The sequence below is a fragment of the Excalfactoria chinensis genome, chromosome 4 (assembly GCF_039878825.1).
Source record: "Excalfactoria chinensis isolate bCotChi1 chromosome 4, bCotChi1.hap2, whole genome shotgun sequence".
Classification (NCBI taxonomy): Eukaryota; Metazoa; Chordata; class Aves; order Galliformes; family Phasianidae; genus Excalfactoria; species Excalfactoria chinensis.
Genome location: NC_092828.1, coordinates 40,457,010 through 40,475,757, shown reverse-complemented (window position 1 = coordinate 40,475,757; position 18,748 = coordinate 40,457,010). Strand labels below are relative to the sequence as shown.

Below are 18,748 nucleotides of genomic sequence, written 5' to 3'. Positions count from 1 at the left end.
AGCTGGTTGTTTGATATAAGCAAATGGGGAAATGTTATTAGCAACTTCTGTGCATCTTTACTCATTGGAACTACTAAGTATGTCTGTTTTCCTGTCCCTATTAGAAGTATCATTTCAGTTTTATGGTGAAAAGAATGTTCCCTATATTAAAAACGTTTGGCTGTAAATGAAAATTCAATTTTTTTTTATTAAATTTCAAGGTTTTTCACTGTGAAATCTGAAGAAATAACAGTACTTCATAAAAAGCAGAGAGCAAGTTTTGATCAAGGGAGGCTGGTGGGGGTGTTTCAGTTGTGTTCATGCTCCCCACAGCTTTCCGAGGAGAGAACTTTGAAAGTCCGTGCAGTCATGTCACAAAGGAGATTTGATGGCAGCATTTCACATGACGTATGTTTGGGGCACATTTTAGATTTACAGAAATCATCTCCGCAAATGATAATTTTGAAGCTGTATTTGTTCTGTTCCATACTTACCTGGCAGGGTTTGTGTCATTACTGTGAAACTAATCCAAGACCCAACCTGTTGCAGAGGAAAAGGCATTGTTAATTGTATATTTAAATAAAGCAAAAAGGAAAGCTTTTGGAAGTGACTGCTTCCCTAAGGGCTTCCCCTAGAAAAAGAATCCGATACTTTCACTGGACAGGAGAGAGTAAAAATGGCTGGAAAGTGATAGCCCAGTATGCTGGATGAGAGTGAAGGGGTGGGTGGTTAACTGTTTGATCTGTGGGGAATCTGGAGTGGAACTGAATATATATGGAAGTCGTGATAGTGGCATGAGGGAAGGGATCTGGTGGAGAAGCATTTGTGGCAACAAGGAGACTCTGAAACAGAGATAATGGTTGGTGTACAGGGAAATGGATGGAGAGCAGCAGATGTGCTGAAACATGGCGTTACTCAATATAATAGCCTACTCTTTGCAAATAAGCAGGAGAAAATATGGTACCTCATAAGTATAGTTGGGACAGGATACCAGCAAGAAGAGCCACGTGAAGGGATTGTAGGTTGGACTTGGAAAACAGGCTTTGTTTCCTTTATGAAAGAGGGGGGGGAAAAAAACAAAAAACATGGTTTTACTCCAGGGGGGAGAAAATGGCCTTCTAATAATTTGCCTGTGTAACAGGCATCGCTTTGGTCAGCATTTCCAGAGTACAACTATAATCAGAAAATGGTGTGAAATATTTGAGACAGAAAAAGCTGCATTTATCCCAGTGAGAGCACTGCTTAGAGGGCCGTGTGTTGGTTTTTACTTTGGCATGTCCAAAGGATAAGACCTTTGTTCAGAGAAAGAGAGAAACAAGTAGTTTCACATGGAGTAGCCAGAAGGAGAGGGCTAAAGGCACTCTTCTGGGATATAAAGGACACAGCTGTGTCTTACTCAGCCTGTCTCAGGAACATGAACCTGTCCCCTTCTGCATGCTCATCCTTCGTCCTTGAGTAGAACAGGAAAACAACTCCAGAGCTAAGAGCATGGCACTCTACAGCCAACGATAATGCTCATACATATTGCTTTTCACTTTCAAGTTCTGGCAATAGTGCTATTTTTAATGCCTTTTGACACTGAGAATGCTAAAATCAAATAAAAATATTTTGCTTTTGCTTCTTTTAAACTGCCTTAGACTTCAGTGCATGAATCTGATCCACACCATGGTGAGATATTTTCTTGAAAAGAATGCTGTTGCGAGTAATTGCACTGTTATTATCTGAAAATATATTTTACTTTCTACTATATGCAGTATATATATCTGGTATTTATGGCTTTTATTCTCAAGGTACAAAAGATAGTGAAAAAAACCATGCTGGTAGCAGCATTTAAGAGCCTGCACATGCACGCTTAGATGCCCATATGTGGGTTTCTCTTTGTGTGTTTGTGCATATCTGTATGTGTATCTGTGCGTGTATCTATAGAAATTCAGCAATATAGTTTTTAAACTTTTGAAACTGATTTCAAGTTGAATTCTCTGTTGCCAGTTCACAGGATGCATTTGAGATATTCTGTGTTTAAATCCATATTTAAATTGTAGGTTCTTTTAACCAAGATAAATTAGCTACAAGTTTTGGAACAACAACAGTGTTGCTAATGTTTCCTTGTCACCACATTTATTTTGAACACATCGCACTGATGGCAAGGCACCTACTTAATCTTTCTTTATTTTGTGCTTGTAGGTACATAAATTACTGTATACCGGTAGAAGATGGATAGGTTAAGCACACCTCAGTCTTTAATAGACAAATATGAAACAGACCTGAATGATTTTGGTGAGCTAATGCTACGTTGATAAAGTGATTTCCAGCTTCACACATCTGCAAGACATTAAAAACATATTTTCAGTTCAGCCAAAATTGGTGGCTGTGTTACAGAACATAACCAGAATCTCCACTCCACAGTTTAGTCTTTGCCTCCAGAATCAGAGAATCAGAGATCTGCAGAACGGCTTGGATTGGAAGGGACCTTAAAGCCCATTTAGCTCCAACCCTCTATTGTGGGCAGGTTTGCCAACCACAACATTAAGCTGCTCAGGGCTTCTTCCAGCAAAGATCTGTATCCTGGAAGGACTTCTACACCCACCCCATGACAAATGCATTCTGTGCATTTCAGTGGTGACAATCCACGGACCAGTGTGGTTCCCATGCCCAGCACATGCAACATGCTTCAGTTTTGGGATGTCAGAAGGTCTCCCTGAGACCTAAAGAATTTTGCAGGATACTTTTCTGAAATGAATACTATCTTCAGGATTTGGACATAACCCAGCCTGAAAAGAAGCAGATGAAAAGCTGACTGTTGTTTTTGTGAAGACGTAATGAAGTCACTTTCCTCCCATGGATTAGTGGCTCTACCCTCTTCCTACTTGTTTTTATTTTTTCATTTTTCCCTTGTTTTATGAAAAAAGTCAACAGGCTGATTTACATTTCAGTCTTGAACTGGAAATTTTCGATTTCTCCTCTCACACTGAAAAAAAAGCAGTGTCACAAAGTTGTTTTCTCATATCATCACTCTGAACTTTGCAAATCTAGCTAAAATCAAGAAATAAAGAGTGCTAAAACCTAGAGATATCATGCGTTGAAGTCATAAAATTAATACAGAAAAAAAGAAAAACATTATTGCCATTTTTAAAGCCAACACTGCAACCATCAACCATAACAAACTTCAATTAAAACTAAATGGAAGGAATATGTAATTTCATTTGGTATCAAAAGGTGCTGTTACCAGAAAGAAAATTGTAGATAGCATTGCTGAAGAAAATTCTTCCCCTCTTTGGCAGAGAGATTTCTGTGTTTTTTTGATTGTAACGTTTAAACCAGTTCTTCTATTAGCAAAGCTGTTATTCTGCATGAATAGGTAGTCATGGGTCAAATCCTGCAGTCCTTTTGTATGTGTTTTTTAATTACAACTAGCTGGCCATCATCTGTCATAAACACCTGATGTAGAATGGTAAACAGGCGGAAAAGGAAATTCTGAGGTAAAATATTGTATTGGAAGCTATAGTTCTATCCACAGTATTAGGTCCTTCTGACTATAAGCTGGGAACATAATTGCTTTTGTTTATTATTACTTCAAAGAAAAAGGTTTCAGAGTTTGAAGAATTCATACTGACATGTGTTGTCTATATTGTAGAATCACAGAATATTTTGAGTTGGAAGGGACATATAGGGACTATTAAGTCCTGCCCCTGGCTCCATGCAGTACCCAAAATCAGACTGTCAGTCTGAGAACATTGTCCAAATGCTTCTTGAACTCTGGCAGCTCAGTGCTGTGCCCTCTGCTCTGGGCAGCCTGTACTGTGCCCACTGCCCTCTGATGAAGAATCTTCTCCTTACATCCAACTTGGTCCTTCCCCAATGCATCTCCATGCCATTCCCTTGGGTTCTATCACTGCTTATTGTAGAGCAGATTCATGCTCTACAGATAACACCTACTAATTCCATAATCAATTAAAAGTTTAAAAGTAATGGGTATTTCTGTAGGGATTCCTACTTTCTTACCTGTGACTCTGCGGCTGGATAAGTAGCTCTTATGTCCTTGTTTAGAAATATGGCTGATAATGCTCTATATCAAGAAGAGCTGCTAAATGTCAGCTAGTCCTTAGCATCTCAGAAATGTTTGATGTGGGGCAATGGAGAACTGCTGAAAGAAGCCTTGCCATCTTTATGATGCTGAACTGTTGAAGTCTACGTACCGTTTCCCATCTTTATAACCCTGTGAGATAACCATCCCTGCTTTGAGTAATTTCTCTAAATAGGAGAATCTTTCAGAAGGGCCTGCTGACAATCTTCCAATTACTCTGTACTGTTGTTTACAGCAGCTGCAGATGTATGCACTTAAATCAGGGTATGTACTAAGGATGTGTATTAAAGGCCTTAAAAGAGGAAAAATAAATCTTTCAAACATTTTATTCACAGGTTTCAGAATCGTGTGAAAACAGCTTCAAATCGTTTTCTATTGTATGTTGCTGTTTTAAACTGTCGGGGAATCTGCCAGCACGAGGTCTGAAAGGGAAAGTTTGTGTTTCCATGGCTATGAATTTCTCAAAAGATCTGTAAGAATTCAGACAACAGACGGTGGCTGGTGCAGATCTGAAGGGGACTGGCCCTATTTTATAGCAAACACCCTCAACCAGCCTCTTCTCTGGGCTTGACCACACACTTTTCCATAGAAGTTTCAGTAGAAAAGGACAGCTTTTCATGGGCAGAGGTTTTGTTATGAGCTAGTTGTACTGGTAGCGATGAATATTCAGTTTGCTTGGCTTCAAGTAATCCCTGAGCTCGAGAAGGGTGTGGGCTTCAGGGCTTCAGGTGCATCACTGTCTACCACAGCTGCCTGGCCCCATGGTATAGAATTATTGCAGCAGCTACACAGCACCACTAGGTGTGCATACTCCTTCCTCAGAGCATATTGTACACCTTATTTGGGCAGAAAAAGCTGAGGGCTGCATGGCCAAACCCCACAGACAAGTACTGCCAGAACTGTGATCTTTAAGGGTTCTGATTTAGGAAAGCGTTCAGATTTCAATAGGGAGTTAATTGTATGCATTTCTGAATACTGTTTGCCTGAAGGACAAAGATGCATAGCTGTGTCCTCTTGCTGTTTTTTTTTCTGTAAATTGATCTGCAGCTGATTTCCAAAGAGGCTGACTGCTTCAGATACCCATGCTTGTTGAGTAGTTAATACTCAGCGTATTTCCAACCACAGTGCCAATAGAGGACAAAAAAGAATATACATGTGAGACTTTCTTACTCAGCCTCTGTCTCAGGACATTGAATGTTCATTGAAACATCAGGTTCAGCAGGTGATGCACTCTGAGTCACCTGTGGGTGAAGCTATGCATTTTCTTCTCCTCTGCATGAAGAATATATTGAGCTCTCCCCCACCCCCCATTTAATTCTGCAAATTAAATTAAATGCATTTAAGGCATTCTCTCAGGAGGCAGGTGTGAACAGCCTGAATGTGGGCACCTTAGAAAAGTTATCTCATAAATGAACCAGGTGAATTATTTCTTACAAAGGCCTCCAAGAAGGACATCAGCCTTCTAAAGCCACTCTGACTGCCCATGGCATCACCCTGTTTTCATGAGACCAAAATGCTCACAGCCAGCATTTCTGCCCAAAATGGAGAGCTGTCCAAATGCCAGCAAGTACCCTTATCTGAAGGACATGGTTAGTGGGCATGGTGGTGGTGGGCTGACAGTTGGACTAGATGATCTTAATGGTCTTATCCAACCTTAATGGTTCTATGATCTCCTTCCAATCTGCTGAAAAATATAAACACAACACCTGAGAAGGGGTTTTTATCTAATTATAGATATTTGTACACAAAGGCAGGCTTAAAACTGCTGAAAAACAAATGCTGCCAAAAATCCTTCATCTCCTGCACTCTCCTTGGTTTCACCCATTCTGGGAGGGATGAGTAAATTTTTCAGGGTATGCATTACTATTTCTAAATCTGCTTAGGACAACTTTCTCTGTTTTAGAGCTTTCAAGTTCCAATCTGTCTAAATATTAGTGTTTTGCATGATTATGAATAGTAATAACACTGACATAGTTCTCATCGCTCTTACATACAGTGCATTATATTAAGGCAAATAATACTAGGAGACTTACTGGCCCAGAAACCTTAATATTCTTAATATCACTAAATCCGGTCAAATGACACAGGACCACAGAAGTGGACCTGTATATATACACATGCATAGCAGCATTACTGCATTTTGGCTAAATCACGATTTGTTCCTACTGCAGAATAATTCATAAAAGTTTTACTTCGTACTTACCAGAAAAGCAAGGGCAGCAAGGGAAACTTGTCTGTGGCCAAATGCTAGAAAATAGAATGAAATTATAAATTGAATTTTACAGTATGCACATGGTTTGCTATGGGTGAAATTAATCTAGTGCTGAGGAGCAGAAATACTTCTTTCCTGACAGACTCTGCATAAAGAGTGGATATTATCGCACAATATGAAGACAATGCAAATAGTAAAGTCACTCCAGAAATGCCAGTCTCTTCACCACTGATCTCAAGGTAATTTTCACCTAACTTTTTCTAATATTTGCCAGCTTCTTACATTCAGTAGCTTTGTCAAAGCAGTTGATGGTGTTGTATTCCTTGGAAAGGTATGGGAAGGAAAAAAACAAACATCAGTGGAAAAACAAGGCTGGGAATGACAATCCTGTCCATATGACTTCCCATGCCCAGCCTTCTATCTCCATTAGCAATGCAGCTCAGAAATAACTAAGTAGTAGTACGACTTTACTGTGAATCTATCTGCTTCACAGTCTCACCATACATGCTTAGCCTTTGCAGTTTTTACCTGCCCTTCACTTGCCATCTCCTTTCTTTTTGTTGTCCCCAAATCACTGTAATACTGTAGGGTATTCATCTCCAAAGATTACAGTTTTCCTACAAACCTTGGTCATGGCTGAGGGCCACAAAACATTTGCACGTCCCTCGCTCCACTGAACAAGCTTCCTCATGACTTTACTTTTGAGAACCTGGTACTCGACTCCTCCATGTTGTCAAGGACATATGCTAAAAATCCTCCCCAGAAAGGCAGTATGAGCATGTAGCTGCTAAACAGGTGCTCTTCACAGGCCCTTTGTCAGCCTGATTTAGTGTTCAGCTCCTCCTTGCTTTTACTTACAAGTTCCCAATATGACCATCTGTGGACATGGCTGTAGAGGTCACCATCTCCTGCATCCAGAATAATTTCTGTCTTTTATTTTTAACTAATGCATGCCAGAGAGGTGGTGATCCAGTATTGACCTTATTTACCTACAAGTATCCTTTTAAAAAAGTGTCAAGCAATTAGATGTTGTTAAAGGTATAAACCTGGTGTCTGGCTTCAAGCTGCACCTACTGAACTGATGGTCCAGACAGGTAAAAACAAGTCTTGGAAAGTTTCAACCTTGTTTGCAGCATTACTGTTAAAGCCACACCAAATTCAAATATCTTCTAATGAATCACAGCTAATTATAATAGAATTTATGTTCTGTTTTGAAAGGATCTGAGGGTCAGAACGTCTACTGATTTTGTAGGATTTGAGGTTGACTACTAAAAACTATTTAAAACCAAGGTCAGTTTTGTTCTCTGCTTATACATACACGGTGGCGTATATCGGGGATGGTTGATGTAGTATGCAATCCAAGAAGTGAATCCCCAGTAAAAGGCACAGCCCTGGAATGGACAAAAAAATATATATTTTTTAATGCTAGAAAGGGTGATAAGCAAGTTTGAACTGCAGCTATAAATTCTACTAAGTGCAAAGCCCAGATGACTACTGAAAGGCTTTGCAGCCGCTTCTTGAGAATATAGAGAATATAGATCTTCTAAGATGTTATGAAGCCACTAAAAATAAAAATAAAAAAATTTTAAAAAAGGGATGCACTGTGCAGATTTTTCAGTGCCTGTTGAATGTTTTTCATCCCTGTTGTAGGAACTGACATTTGTTTTCTTCTCCTTATTTGATTCTTGCACTGAAGGGCATATTTCTCTGAGTAGAACTATTAAAAGCCTAGGGCTTGTTAAAAGAGTTGAGCTGTGACAATACCATAAACTCAGCGTTTCCAGGCAAGATAGATCTAGCCAAACAGAACACTAAACCTGCTGAGATAATAAAGAGCAAAATCAAATAAGGCAAATTTAACCCTGCTGAAAAAAAGGCATGCAGTGCTTTTGAGCTACATCATCTACCAGTGTGGATTCAGCTCTGCTGCATCCACTTGTGAGAAAGCAGCATCCCAACTTTGCCTGGTGACCAACATCTTGGGAAGGCCCAAGCAGGGATAGCCTGATTGTGTTCTTGTCCTTTTTAAGGGTCACTGCTCCCATCCTTTGTACAAGGGAGAACTCCAGACTCACTAGACAACCTACTGAGACAACCATTGAGACTGGATAAAGCCTTTCTATGTGTCCACACTCTGTACCATCTCAGGGAGAGCAGTGTGCTGGGACAGGATACAGCTCCAACCCAAAGTATGGGAGCAAGATGGGCTTTCTCTTTTTAATTTTTTTATGCAGTGCATAGAAAGCACATGAATCACAGACACATGGGAACAAGTTACTGAGGGTCTTTAACTCCCAGGTGCATAAATCATTTTAGAAGCAGCACTGGCTCCAAAGCCATGTAGGTGCTCTAGCTTATATTCCTCTTTATTGTTTTTTGTACTGCACCACAGCACCCATTGCTGGGAATCTCATTAGCACCTTTCTGAGTCTGAAATGGAGACGAGTCACCTATCCTGGCTGTGTGTTTATCCCCGTCACTGAAATGCTGTATGTATTGCAGAACTTTTCAAGGAAGGCTCTTTCAGCATGGGGAGGTGGGATGATGCAAAATGAGTTTTGAATATGTGAAATGAAAGGAAGGAGAGAGCCTATGAGATAATGACACATGGCTGCAGTTCAGGAGACAGTAGACTTCAGGCAACTTGATATCTTCTTTCCTGGGGCTTCCCTCTATAGAATAAGGGATATGTTTATAATTTATTTGTAACTTGATTTTAAATTCCTAATGCAAAGGCTGTCTCTAACTCTGTATTTATATTGCACCAAGGAAGTGAAGTGTGATTCTGTCAGCATTGCTCATTGTTTCAGCACTGTATCTCATAAAATACAGCATTCAATCTGAAAAATATCCTGATGTGATAATCAACCCCTTGGGTGGATGAGTCAAAGTGGACACTGACAGGCAGTAGCTAAAATGGACATTGATTTCAGTTCATGTTCCTGCAGACATGGCCGTGAGATTTTTTCTGTATTTATATTTTGACTAATCCTAATTTATTGAGCTAGGAAATAAATTATTTTTTATTTTCCATTCTTCTTCCAAGGTCTGCCTCAATGCGGGGGTATTCTCTCTTACACAAAATGATATACACAATCACCTTTATCATATTTTTCAGGGGAGTGTGCCCTCCAGAAAACTTGTGGACAAATAACGTCTCCAGAAGATGTCTGATGTAGTGCAAACAATGGCAGAAGCAGGCCAAGCTGGAAGAAAAAAAAAGAAAGAAAATAAAGAAGAAGAAATAAAGGAAATGAAGGTAAGTGAAAGATTGATTTTTATTATTTCACAGTTTAATGACACAAAAAGAGTTAAGGACTAATATTCTTAAACAGTGAAACTGTGAGATTTAAGATTTTGTCTTAATTGAAGCATCTGGAATCAGAGATTAATGGAATAATTTTTCAGTGCTATACAAAGTTGCCTTTATTTTGCAGGGGAACAGCTTCTTTTTACTAGCCTTGAATTAAAAAGAGCTCCTTGAGCTCTCAATGTGATGCATCGCCCTGACAGGACATTAAAGCAGGACAGCTGTGTATACAGGCAGACATCTGCCGTGCTTTTCCAAAAGAAGTCTCCCATGTTTTAAGGCTACCTTAATGTTCCAGCAGGATGTGTCTGACATTTAAAAACATTCTGAATAGCTTCTGAATGGTTTCCTTGTCCTTTGCCAACTTGAGTAGCTGCATGGCAGTAGTTTGTATTTCATTTCCTTACGGACACAAAATGAGATTTTGTTGCAAAGTTAATCCATTCTGATGACTTTTTTGTTCCCCGTTACAAAGAACTGAGGTAATTGTTGTAGAAATGATTATACTGATTCTATTTTGAGGAAGATTATGAAGCAATATCAGGTGCTGCTGATTTGCTTCAGAGAATGAGTTGAAGCTCTTAGAGATTGAGTTTCAAAAACAAATGTCAGGAGTGATTTCTCGTGGCATTTTATCTTGGTTACATTTACCATACTACCAGAGTCTGTCTAAGTGCAAACCAATTATAAAACATAAATGAAAAGTGGTTTTCTGCATGCGAAATCCCAAATACTTTTATTATGCGTCTTGTATGGTATCCAAAGTCAAAGATTAAACAATTTCAAAGTAATTAAACCAGAGAGATTTGAGCTAAGAAAATTTCAAACGATTAACGACTTAACCAAAGGCCAGAGCAAACTTCCAGCTTTGTTGGGAATTTTAAAATTAATTTGGCTTAAGATGTGGACCTCAAATGTGCATCCATTAAGGAACAGTCATTTTAAGGATTCTGAACACCTCCTGCACACTTAAAAGAAGGTTAAATTATTTGTCTGTTCTGAGCTACTGAGAATTCTCTCTTCTAAGTAAATGAGCAAAAGAAGGAAGAGTTTGGCTTGGAATTCAGCTATTCTCTGTTCTCATTCCCAACACTACTAAGTTCCTTAACTTCCCTCCAAGCCTCTGTTTCTCCATCTGTGAATGGTGGCATCACTCATTTCTCTGCTCCCTTGATCCTGCAATTACAGTACGCAAAGAATGCTAGAGAAAAGCTGCACTGTTTCTTCAGGCTCCCTGGGTGCCCTTTCACTTTCCAGTGCTCCTGGTTTTTCTTGACCACCTACCACCCTCCCTTCCACCATTGCCCCCAGAATGAGGAGAATCAAACTCAGCTGTGTTCCTTAGGGTGAGAATTCCCAGTGTGGTGTAGACTCTGGAGCCTTCCTGGCAGTTACCATGCTTCACTGCTTGCCACTTTCTCATCTGTAGCAGTTCTTGATCTCCCTCATCAAGCAGATCTCTTTTCAAGTCCTACAAAATTCTTGGAACTGTCTAAGGTCCTCAGAGGTTGTATTGGTTGTCTGTCATCTCTACATTTCGATTCTATCAGACTAACCAGATCACGTTTGGTAGAATAGAATCATAGAATCATTAAGATTGGAAAGACCACTGGATGATCTAGTCCAGTCATCAACCCATTTCCTTGCGGTCAGCTTTTGTGATTTGTTTTTCATTAGCATTACAATGATGGAGAGAAGCAAAGGTGCTAGGTTTCTGTTTCTGTATTTATGCTCCTTTTTCTTCTCTCTCTACAGCCAGATACAGTATGTGCTTTTCACTCCTCTGTAATACTAGCTGAGCTCTTACTTGTGTTTGTCACCTGAATGTTTTATTTCTTAAAACTCTCAGAACTCACAGATGTATCATGTGACCCTGAAGAACAACTACACTTTGAAGAGCTTAGTTCCAAAAAACAGATTACTAATTTCCTGTGGTTCTTCTCTTGAGTTTCTCAGCTGTTCATAACCTGACTATTGGCATGCAGACCTCTTCACTCTTACCTAGGTGAGAGCTATGCTGTACGCTTGCACTACACTGAGTGGAGTGGGAGGGCACTGGGAAGTGATTGATAGTGGAACACCTAAAGTCTTGTCTTCCCCTCTCTGTCGAGTGTGACTTTGGGTCTACTACCCTGTGATTATTGTTTAACCTTCTGTTCAGGCTATGTGTCAAGAGTGTGAACAATTAGGGGCATATACTACGTCTCCCATGGCAAGCAGATGCAGATACCTTTGCAGATGCAATCCTGTTTTTAGTCAGGCTTGGTGAGAACAATCTGCAACTCTGAATACTACTCTGGAACCAGTCTAGCTGAGAAGGAGTGCTGCCTCCAACCCTGTCCTGGACACCCAGCCACCTCCATCCCTCCAGCTCCCTGACCCCAGGACATGATTCACATGAGTGTCACTTACTGAACCACTGGGTGGCGGAAGTTCTTTGTGCTTTCCACTTGATCATAAATAGTTGAGAGACGAATGTAAAAGAGAAGGTATATCAGTAGAGGCCCCGTGTATTCTGTTAGAAAAAACTAGAAATGAAAAATAAAATAGCTATATCAGAGTGGGAAATTGCACCAGTAAAGGCATGAGAAAAAGAAAGACCCTATCCACAACACCCATTCATACTTCAAATGTTATTTCAGCTTCATTTTGAGGACATAAACAACACCTAGGTGGTTCGTCTCTGTCTCTTTAGCAAAGGAGTAAAATCCATCTAGCAAATGAGTGAGGTTTCTGTGCAGAATGTTGACCCATTCACAAGGGTTTTGTGGAAGATGGTCAAAATTGCAGTTATCTCGTCTTTATACTTTTGGCTGTGCCATCAAATGCTAATTTTGAATGGAAATATCACAGCAAATGAGGACTCAGAAACTAAAGGCAACTTGAGCTTTGACTGTTTTTTTGTTGTTTGTTTGTTTGTTGATTGATTGGTTGGTTGGTTGGTTTTTGGTTGTTGTTGTTTTTTTTTTGTAGTTACATGATACATTAGTCTAAAGCCAACCATGTATGAGAGAAGGAAATGTAGCTCTGAATCTTAGTTGCTTTCAGAGTCCTTGGGAAGTGAGAGATCACAACTCAATACTTGGTGGTGGGTGGAAGAGTGGGGCCAATCTGCCTGATGTATGGTGCTTGGAGCCAGTGATGGAGAGGAGCTCCCCTGTGCAGGCATCCATAGAAGCAACCTGCATGGATTACAAAACCCTATGTGTTTACGAGAGCCAGTAAGTGACAAATCATAACTCAAGTGCATAGTATCGCTTAAGGGGTAAAGATATTTAACGAACAGGCTAGGGGAGCTACTTGTGCTGCTGTGGAACTGTAACAGGTAAATACCCATGGCTTAAGGGAGCAACCCTGAATTTAGACTAACCTTCTCAAAAATGGAATTCGGCAGGCACTCTGACCCTCAGTGCACAGTTTCTCTTCTCTCTCTTCTTAAGAGCTTTGACAGAAAATGTTCTCATCTGAAATATTCTGCAAGTAGATTTTGTTGCTTTGGGATCCCCAGCATTGTTTTATTTTCCCCCACCACAGGGGGAAGCTTTGGAAGTATTGGCCTTTAATAGCTGGACTGTCTCCAAAAGTAAGAGAGTTGAGCATTCTCTAGAGGAGAAATGTCAAATGCTTTTTTCCACAGGATACCGTGACTTCTGTGCTACATTTAGACTGCATAGTCCCAAGAGCAGTAACACATGTTTGCCTCTGTGCTTGGAAACATTTCATCAAGGCTAGTCTGGGAGCCCACATCATTGTGGAACACACCACAGCCACAGGATTATTGGATTTTTGTCTTATTATCAGTTGCACTGGTCTGTTCCCAACAACTTGGGGACTCACTGCACTAGTGTAGGAATCTGCCTCTGCTGTTAAAACCTAATGCACAAAATATAGGCATTGATGGATCCAACGCATTAATCGCCCAGGTGGAGATGTGGTCTAGGATCAGCTGTGAGATTTGCAATCAAAGTAGATACTGTCTGGCCAGCAGGGCTTTATTTGCCTTTGTCATGACTACATCATATTGCTGGAACATAGTTGATATTTGTAGCATTCACTTTAGAATATGAGATTCTTTTTCTTTTTGACATGTTGGATGAGTTCCACTCTGTTTCCCTCTGTTCCATCTCCCATACTGCAACATCTGCCCTCCTTCTCTGTCCCATTGATTTTAAATTCACTAGAATTGAAAAGCGAGTTCCAGAGAAACTCTGCTACCAATACCACAAGTTCAAGTAAGTGGAAGGGAAAGTAGTCTTATCACCAAAATGCGATCAGTTCTAACCACTGACAATCAAAACAAGCACCATCCTTTTACTATTGATTTTCAGTTAATATTTATCTTCTGCAGAAATGCTGAAACAGCCAATATTCAGAAGAAAATTACTTTTTCTTTACCATCCTGTGGACCTGCCTAGATTATTTCAGGTGCAGCCAGATGTGGTGGTTCATAATAAACACAAGGGTCTTTTTCTGAAGGAGTGCTACATCTCTATTACAATGTCCACAGCTCAAAAGAATTAAATTCATCATTAACTCCCTGAAGATGTCCCTTTTTTTCCCCACATCTGTACACTCTACGTTTCTTATATCATGCATGTTGTTCATTTATCTTCCTCCTATATTTTCAAGTGTCTGCCATTATGTCCTGTAGTTACATCTCACAGGTAGGCTAATAGAGAAGTCTCCAACCCGCTCATCTCCATTTCCATCATTCAAGAAATGATGGGAGAATTGGGAAAATAATTGCCAAACAGTGATGTATATTATTCTGCCTGAGCAGAACAGTGCCTCCTTCCCTAGAGTATCCAAAAGCCCATCTCTTTTTTTAATCCTTTATTCAGGTTGTCATGCCTGTAACACCTTGCTAAACTAAGTAATGACCAGGTCAGGAGTTATAATCTCACACTTCATGAGGCGGAGGGTATATAGAGAGAGAAATGAAGACAGTAGAGGTAAAAGGAGGTTTTTAAAGGGTTTTGCTCTCTGAATGTGAGGTGAATTTCCTGGCTGGTGGGCACAGCTGGTGTAATGCCTGACACTGTCCCAACAGGATGACTGCAGGGGGTGGAAGGATTTCTGATGTGAGTTAATAGCGTATTGTGTACGGTTTGGGAAAAGGCAGGAAAGGACAAAAGAAAGCTATAAATAGAGGGGATGGAGTGGAAAAAGCCTGAAAAATGTCCAAGAGAACCTTTACAAACAAACAGTCCATGGATTAGCAATCTTCAGATGAAGGCATCAGCTAATTCCTTTCTGTAACGTTTACGACTTGCCCTTTCTGTAATCCTGCACAATGCACCCAAGCTTGTATCATGTTGCCTTTTGGCACAGTCTTACATTATCACATGTATGACAAGCTGCAGAGTGGAGCTGAGAAAAGGCCATACAACCTTTGCCATGCTGTTCCATTCCCATAGCTTTTTCCACATCATGTAGGGGCAGTTTCCCAGTTTACTGGTGCTGGTGGTGATAGCTTCTTGTCCGCTGCCAACATGGCAGCTTGTTTCAAGCAGGGGAGGTGTCTGTGGTGTGAGGGCAATGCCTGAAGCAGGACAAGGACTTGGGACCACTGCCTGAAGATCTCAGCACAGCAAGAGATGCAAAGAGAAAATAAAAAAGCTTAAGCATAAGCATGTCCTGGGTAACTTGGATGGAAAAACAGCTGCAGGACATAAATTATCAAACAGATGGAGCTTAGTTTCTCAATAAATGTGAGACAAAGGCATTGGTCGCAGGTCTGAACCTGGGTCAGACTGAGACAGTATGTGTGCATAAGGAGGAGGATCTGATGGTACTAGACAGACTTCTGCTGCGTGCAAGTGTACAGAAAGTAGCTGGGATTTCTGAGAAACCAGAAACAGGCAGTTGAAAATCCCCAAGTTCCCAAATCACATTAAACTTAGCATCTAACTCCCTTCAACTCGTTGTACAATTTCAGCCTTATGTATTCTTGAGCTAATAATCATTAAGAAACTTCATTATTTCTACTTTGTATGCTGTGGTATCTCATTAAAGGTCATATAGTTACCTGGGGATAATAATGGCATCGTTTTAACTTCATCTTTAAATCTTTGCCTTTTAAAATTTGTTGTATTTTCACATCTGCAAAAACTCCTCAGCAGCAGTAAAATCAGGTAGTAAAATCCTTAAGGGCTTCTTCGATACTCACTGATTTTTGGTCCAGTTTTCATGGAGCTGAATGATACATTCTACAAAAGTTGAACAGTGCGCACAGAGACACCTAAAGCTTCCCTCATCTGGGCAGATTTTGCAGTGACTCAGTATTTATGAGTACTTAAGGCTGCAATGCAGTATTTATTGCAAATACCAGAGAATAGGAATGGATTTGCTGTAGGGTTTTATAGGCAAATTGCAGCTGACTCGGGAGCTGGAGAGTAAACAGTGATAGATGGTGCTGCTACCTAAGCCTGTGCTTCCTCCAAGGGAAAAGACTGAGGAAATCACTGCTTCCTCCCATCTTTTCTCCCAAGTCTAAGCTGTCTGCACTAAAATCTGCCCTAAAATGTATATTCATCATCTGCTATGTAGAAATCTGAATGAAATGGTGCTTTTAAACACCTGGCTGTTACTAATAACCTCAACTAGCTCTTCCACGGTTCTTTTCATTTAGAAGCCTCAAAGCGCTTTGTAAAAGAGGGAAATACTGTTATCTTTTTGGCATGGAGATGGAATGTGAGATATGGAGAAATTCAGTCAAGGTCATCACACAAGGTGGGCAAAGAATCTCACTCCTCTTTGTGCTTTCCCCACCCACAGTGTGGGGTTGGACAGAACTTCTCTGTACAGAATAATTTGGATATACTTAGCACTTTTTAGAGGGAATGAAGCTTCTCACAGTTTTGTGTATAGACTGACAAACTGTAGATGTAGATGTGATTACACACAGGAGAGTGGCTACACTTATCAGCACCATACACAGAGTCGCCCTTGGCTCTGTTAGCAGCAGAACTGGTGTAAGCATCAAGCTGTGTATAAATGAAAAAAAAAAACAACAAAACAAACAAAAAACCATATTGCTCATTTTTATGTTTAACGAATTCCCTCTACCTCCACTTTGCACTTCAAGCAGTAAAAACTCAAGGGTATTAGACACCTAACCATGGGTTATGCAGCCTGTGCTCTGCTCAACTAAAGCATTCGCCTGTCTTACAATTAGTTTTCCTAGTAGCTCTCCAGCTCCCTTTGGTGGCTGAAGAACGGATGTCCTGGCATGGTTCATCACAAGCTGGTGGCATTTGTTGCCGAGACCAGGAGATAGAATCGCAGTACTGTTTGCCTTATTAGAAACAGCATCTGAGCAATCCCAATCAACCAGTTGTACCACATCAGCAAACGAAAGGTCTCCTTTTCCTTTATCAGTTCATTTCATGCTGCCACTGGGCAGTAGCATAAAGCCACAAATATATATGGCCCAAGGAAAAGCACAAAGAAAATACATAATAAAAGGCAAGAAATGCAAATGCAAGCTGTTCTCTCTCGATAACCCCGGAGGTTGAAAGCTATTAGACTTAATTAAATGAAAAATAAAAACAATCTTGTGTGGGTAGTTTGCCTTTGTGAAAAGTTACAGTATTGTGCAAGTTCCCAGAATTTGACTCCAAACAGCTCAAGACGGCCAGCTGTACCAAGGTAAAGCAACGCTCACTGTGCACAGTATCTTGTGTTCAAGCAGAAACTTCTGTCAGACACAGACTGCTAGCCGTACTGTATTGTATTACAAATGATTATGGCTGGAAATGTAGAGGGAATAGTGACTTCTTTTTTTTCTGGAGATTTTCTGTGATTAACTTCACTATTGATCCAAGGGGTTAAGCAACCAGAAAAGGTTTGGGAAGTTCTTTCACTTTGGCAGTCTGCATCGTAGCCATTCTTAAGCTGCTAACAGATTTGCATGGACCCACCTGTTCTGTTTCCTTGGCACTCAGAGTTCCATGGAAGGCTTACTCAGATGGAAGGATCCTGTCCTACAGCTGTATTTGAATTGGCCACAAAATATGTGAAGTCTATTAAGTGTCCGGTGAGAAATACATTCTCCACCTATACATCCTATATACCCTCAGCTCTCTCTCCTAACTTGAGCTCACATTCTTTCCTAAGCAATGATCCAATGATCTTTCAAGTTTTCTTTCATTTATTTTCTTCCCCCTGAGTCCCAGACCTCCCACTCCTCCAAGTTCCCCAGACCTCTCAGGCTTATGGGTTAGTTTCTACATCCCCCAAGTTGAGCAGATTCTTTTTTCATTGCAAAAAGAATTATTGAAATTACTCCAGGAAAACAAAACAAAAATATATATATACATATATACATGTACATATAATTCTAAACCTCCTAAATATGGTTCCTTTTTTTCCTTTTTTTTCAGCCAGTTTTATCGTGGAATCATTATGGTTGGAAAAGACCACTGAAGTCATTGAGTCCAACCATCGTTGTGTCATTATGGTTTACACAAACAGAAATTTATTGAAGTGGTAACTCAGAATAAAAATTTTTCTCTTGATTATTTGTGTGTACCACAGAGCTGTGTGGAATCAATCATATAAGCAGGGTTGATAGTGTGTATACAAGAGGGGTTCTGTGCAAACATTGAGGAAAAATATGTACAAACTGAGCTACAGTCTAAGCAAATGGAGCAGTTCTGCTGCCAGCGTCAGTATTTTAAGGCTCCCAGGAGTCAAAGTATTTAAGCAATCCCTAATTTTAACTCAGTTACAAAAAATATTTACTGAAGTAGTGTGTTTCAGGGTTAATCTTTCTTACAAAATTCACAGACATGGAAGTAAAATATATTTTTCACAGTTCTGTGCTGTTTTCTCGGTTCTATTTCAATCCTTCTGGTAGCCTGCCCAGGCAGCAACTGAAAAACAGAAGTTGATAAATCACAAACTGCAATTGCTGCTCAAATGAGGAAAGCTTTAGCACGAGCCTGAGTTTGCAGGAGGAAGAATGGCTTTCTTTTTTCCTTTTGACTAGAGCAGTAATATGCATTTCTAGCAGTAAAATGCCAGTAATGTTTTCAGAAGTCGCATGCTGCATTGCAATATATGAAAAGAGGTCTCTGCCAAACATGCTTAGGTCCCGAATCAGAGATTAAAAACAAAAGCCCATCACTTCAGTGGTGGGAATTTCCAGCACCTGTGGGAG

The 18,748-nt window shown here is 40.2% G+C and overlaps 1 protein-coding gene across 1 annotated transcript in view; it reads right to left on the bottom strand.

Moving 5' to 3' along the window:
- TECRL (trans-2,3-enoyl-CoA reductase like) overlaps window positions 1–18,748 on the bottom strand; it is a 53,834-nt gene that overhangs the window by 2,408 nt on the left and 32,678 nt on the right. The window contains exons 5-11 of the mRNA XM_072336580.1: window positions 11,998–12,113; window positions 9,376–9,481; window positions 7,594–7,666; window positions 6,267–6,310; window positions 2,244–2,301; window positions 944–1,029; window positions 474–519 (exon numbers count right to left, since the gene is read on the bottom strand). Coding sequence (XP_072192681.1) covers window positions 474–519; window positions 944–1,029; window positions 2,244–2,301; window positions 6,267–6,310; window positions 7,594–7,666; window positions 9,376–9,481; window positions 11,998–12,113 — 529 coding nt within the window. The remainder of the gene's footprint in view (window positions 1–473; window positions 520–943; window positions 1,030–2,243; window positions 2,302–6,266; window positions 6,311–7,593; window positions 7,667–9,375; window positions 9,482–11,997; window positions 12,114–18,748) is intronic.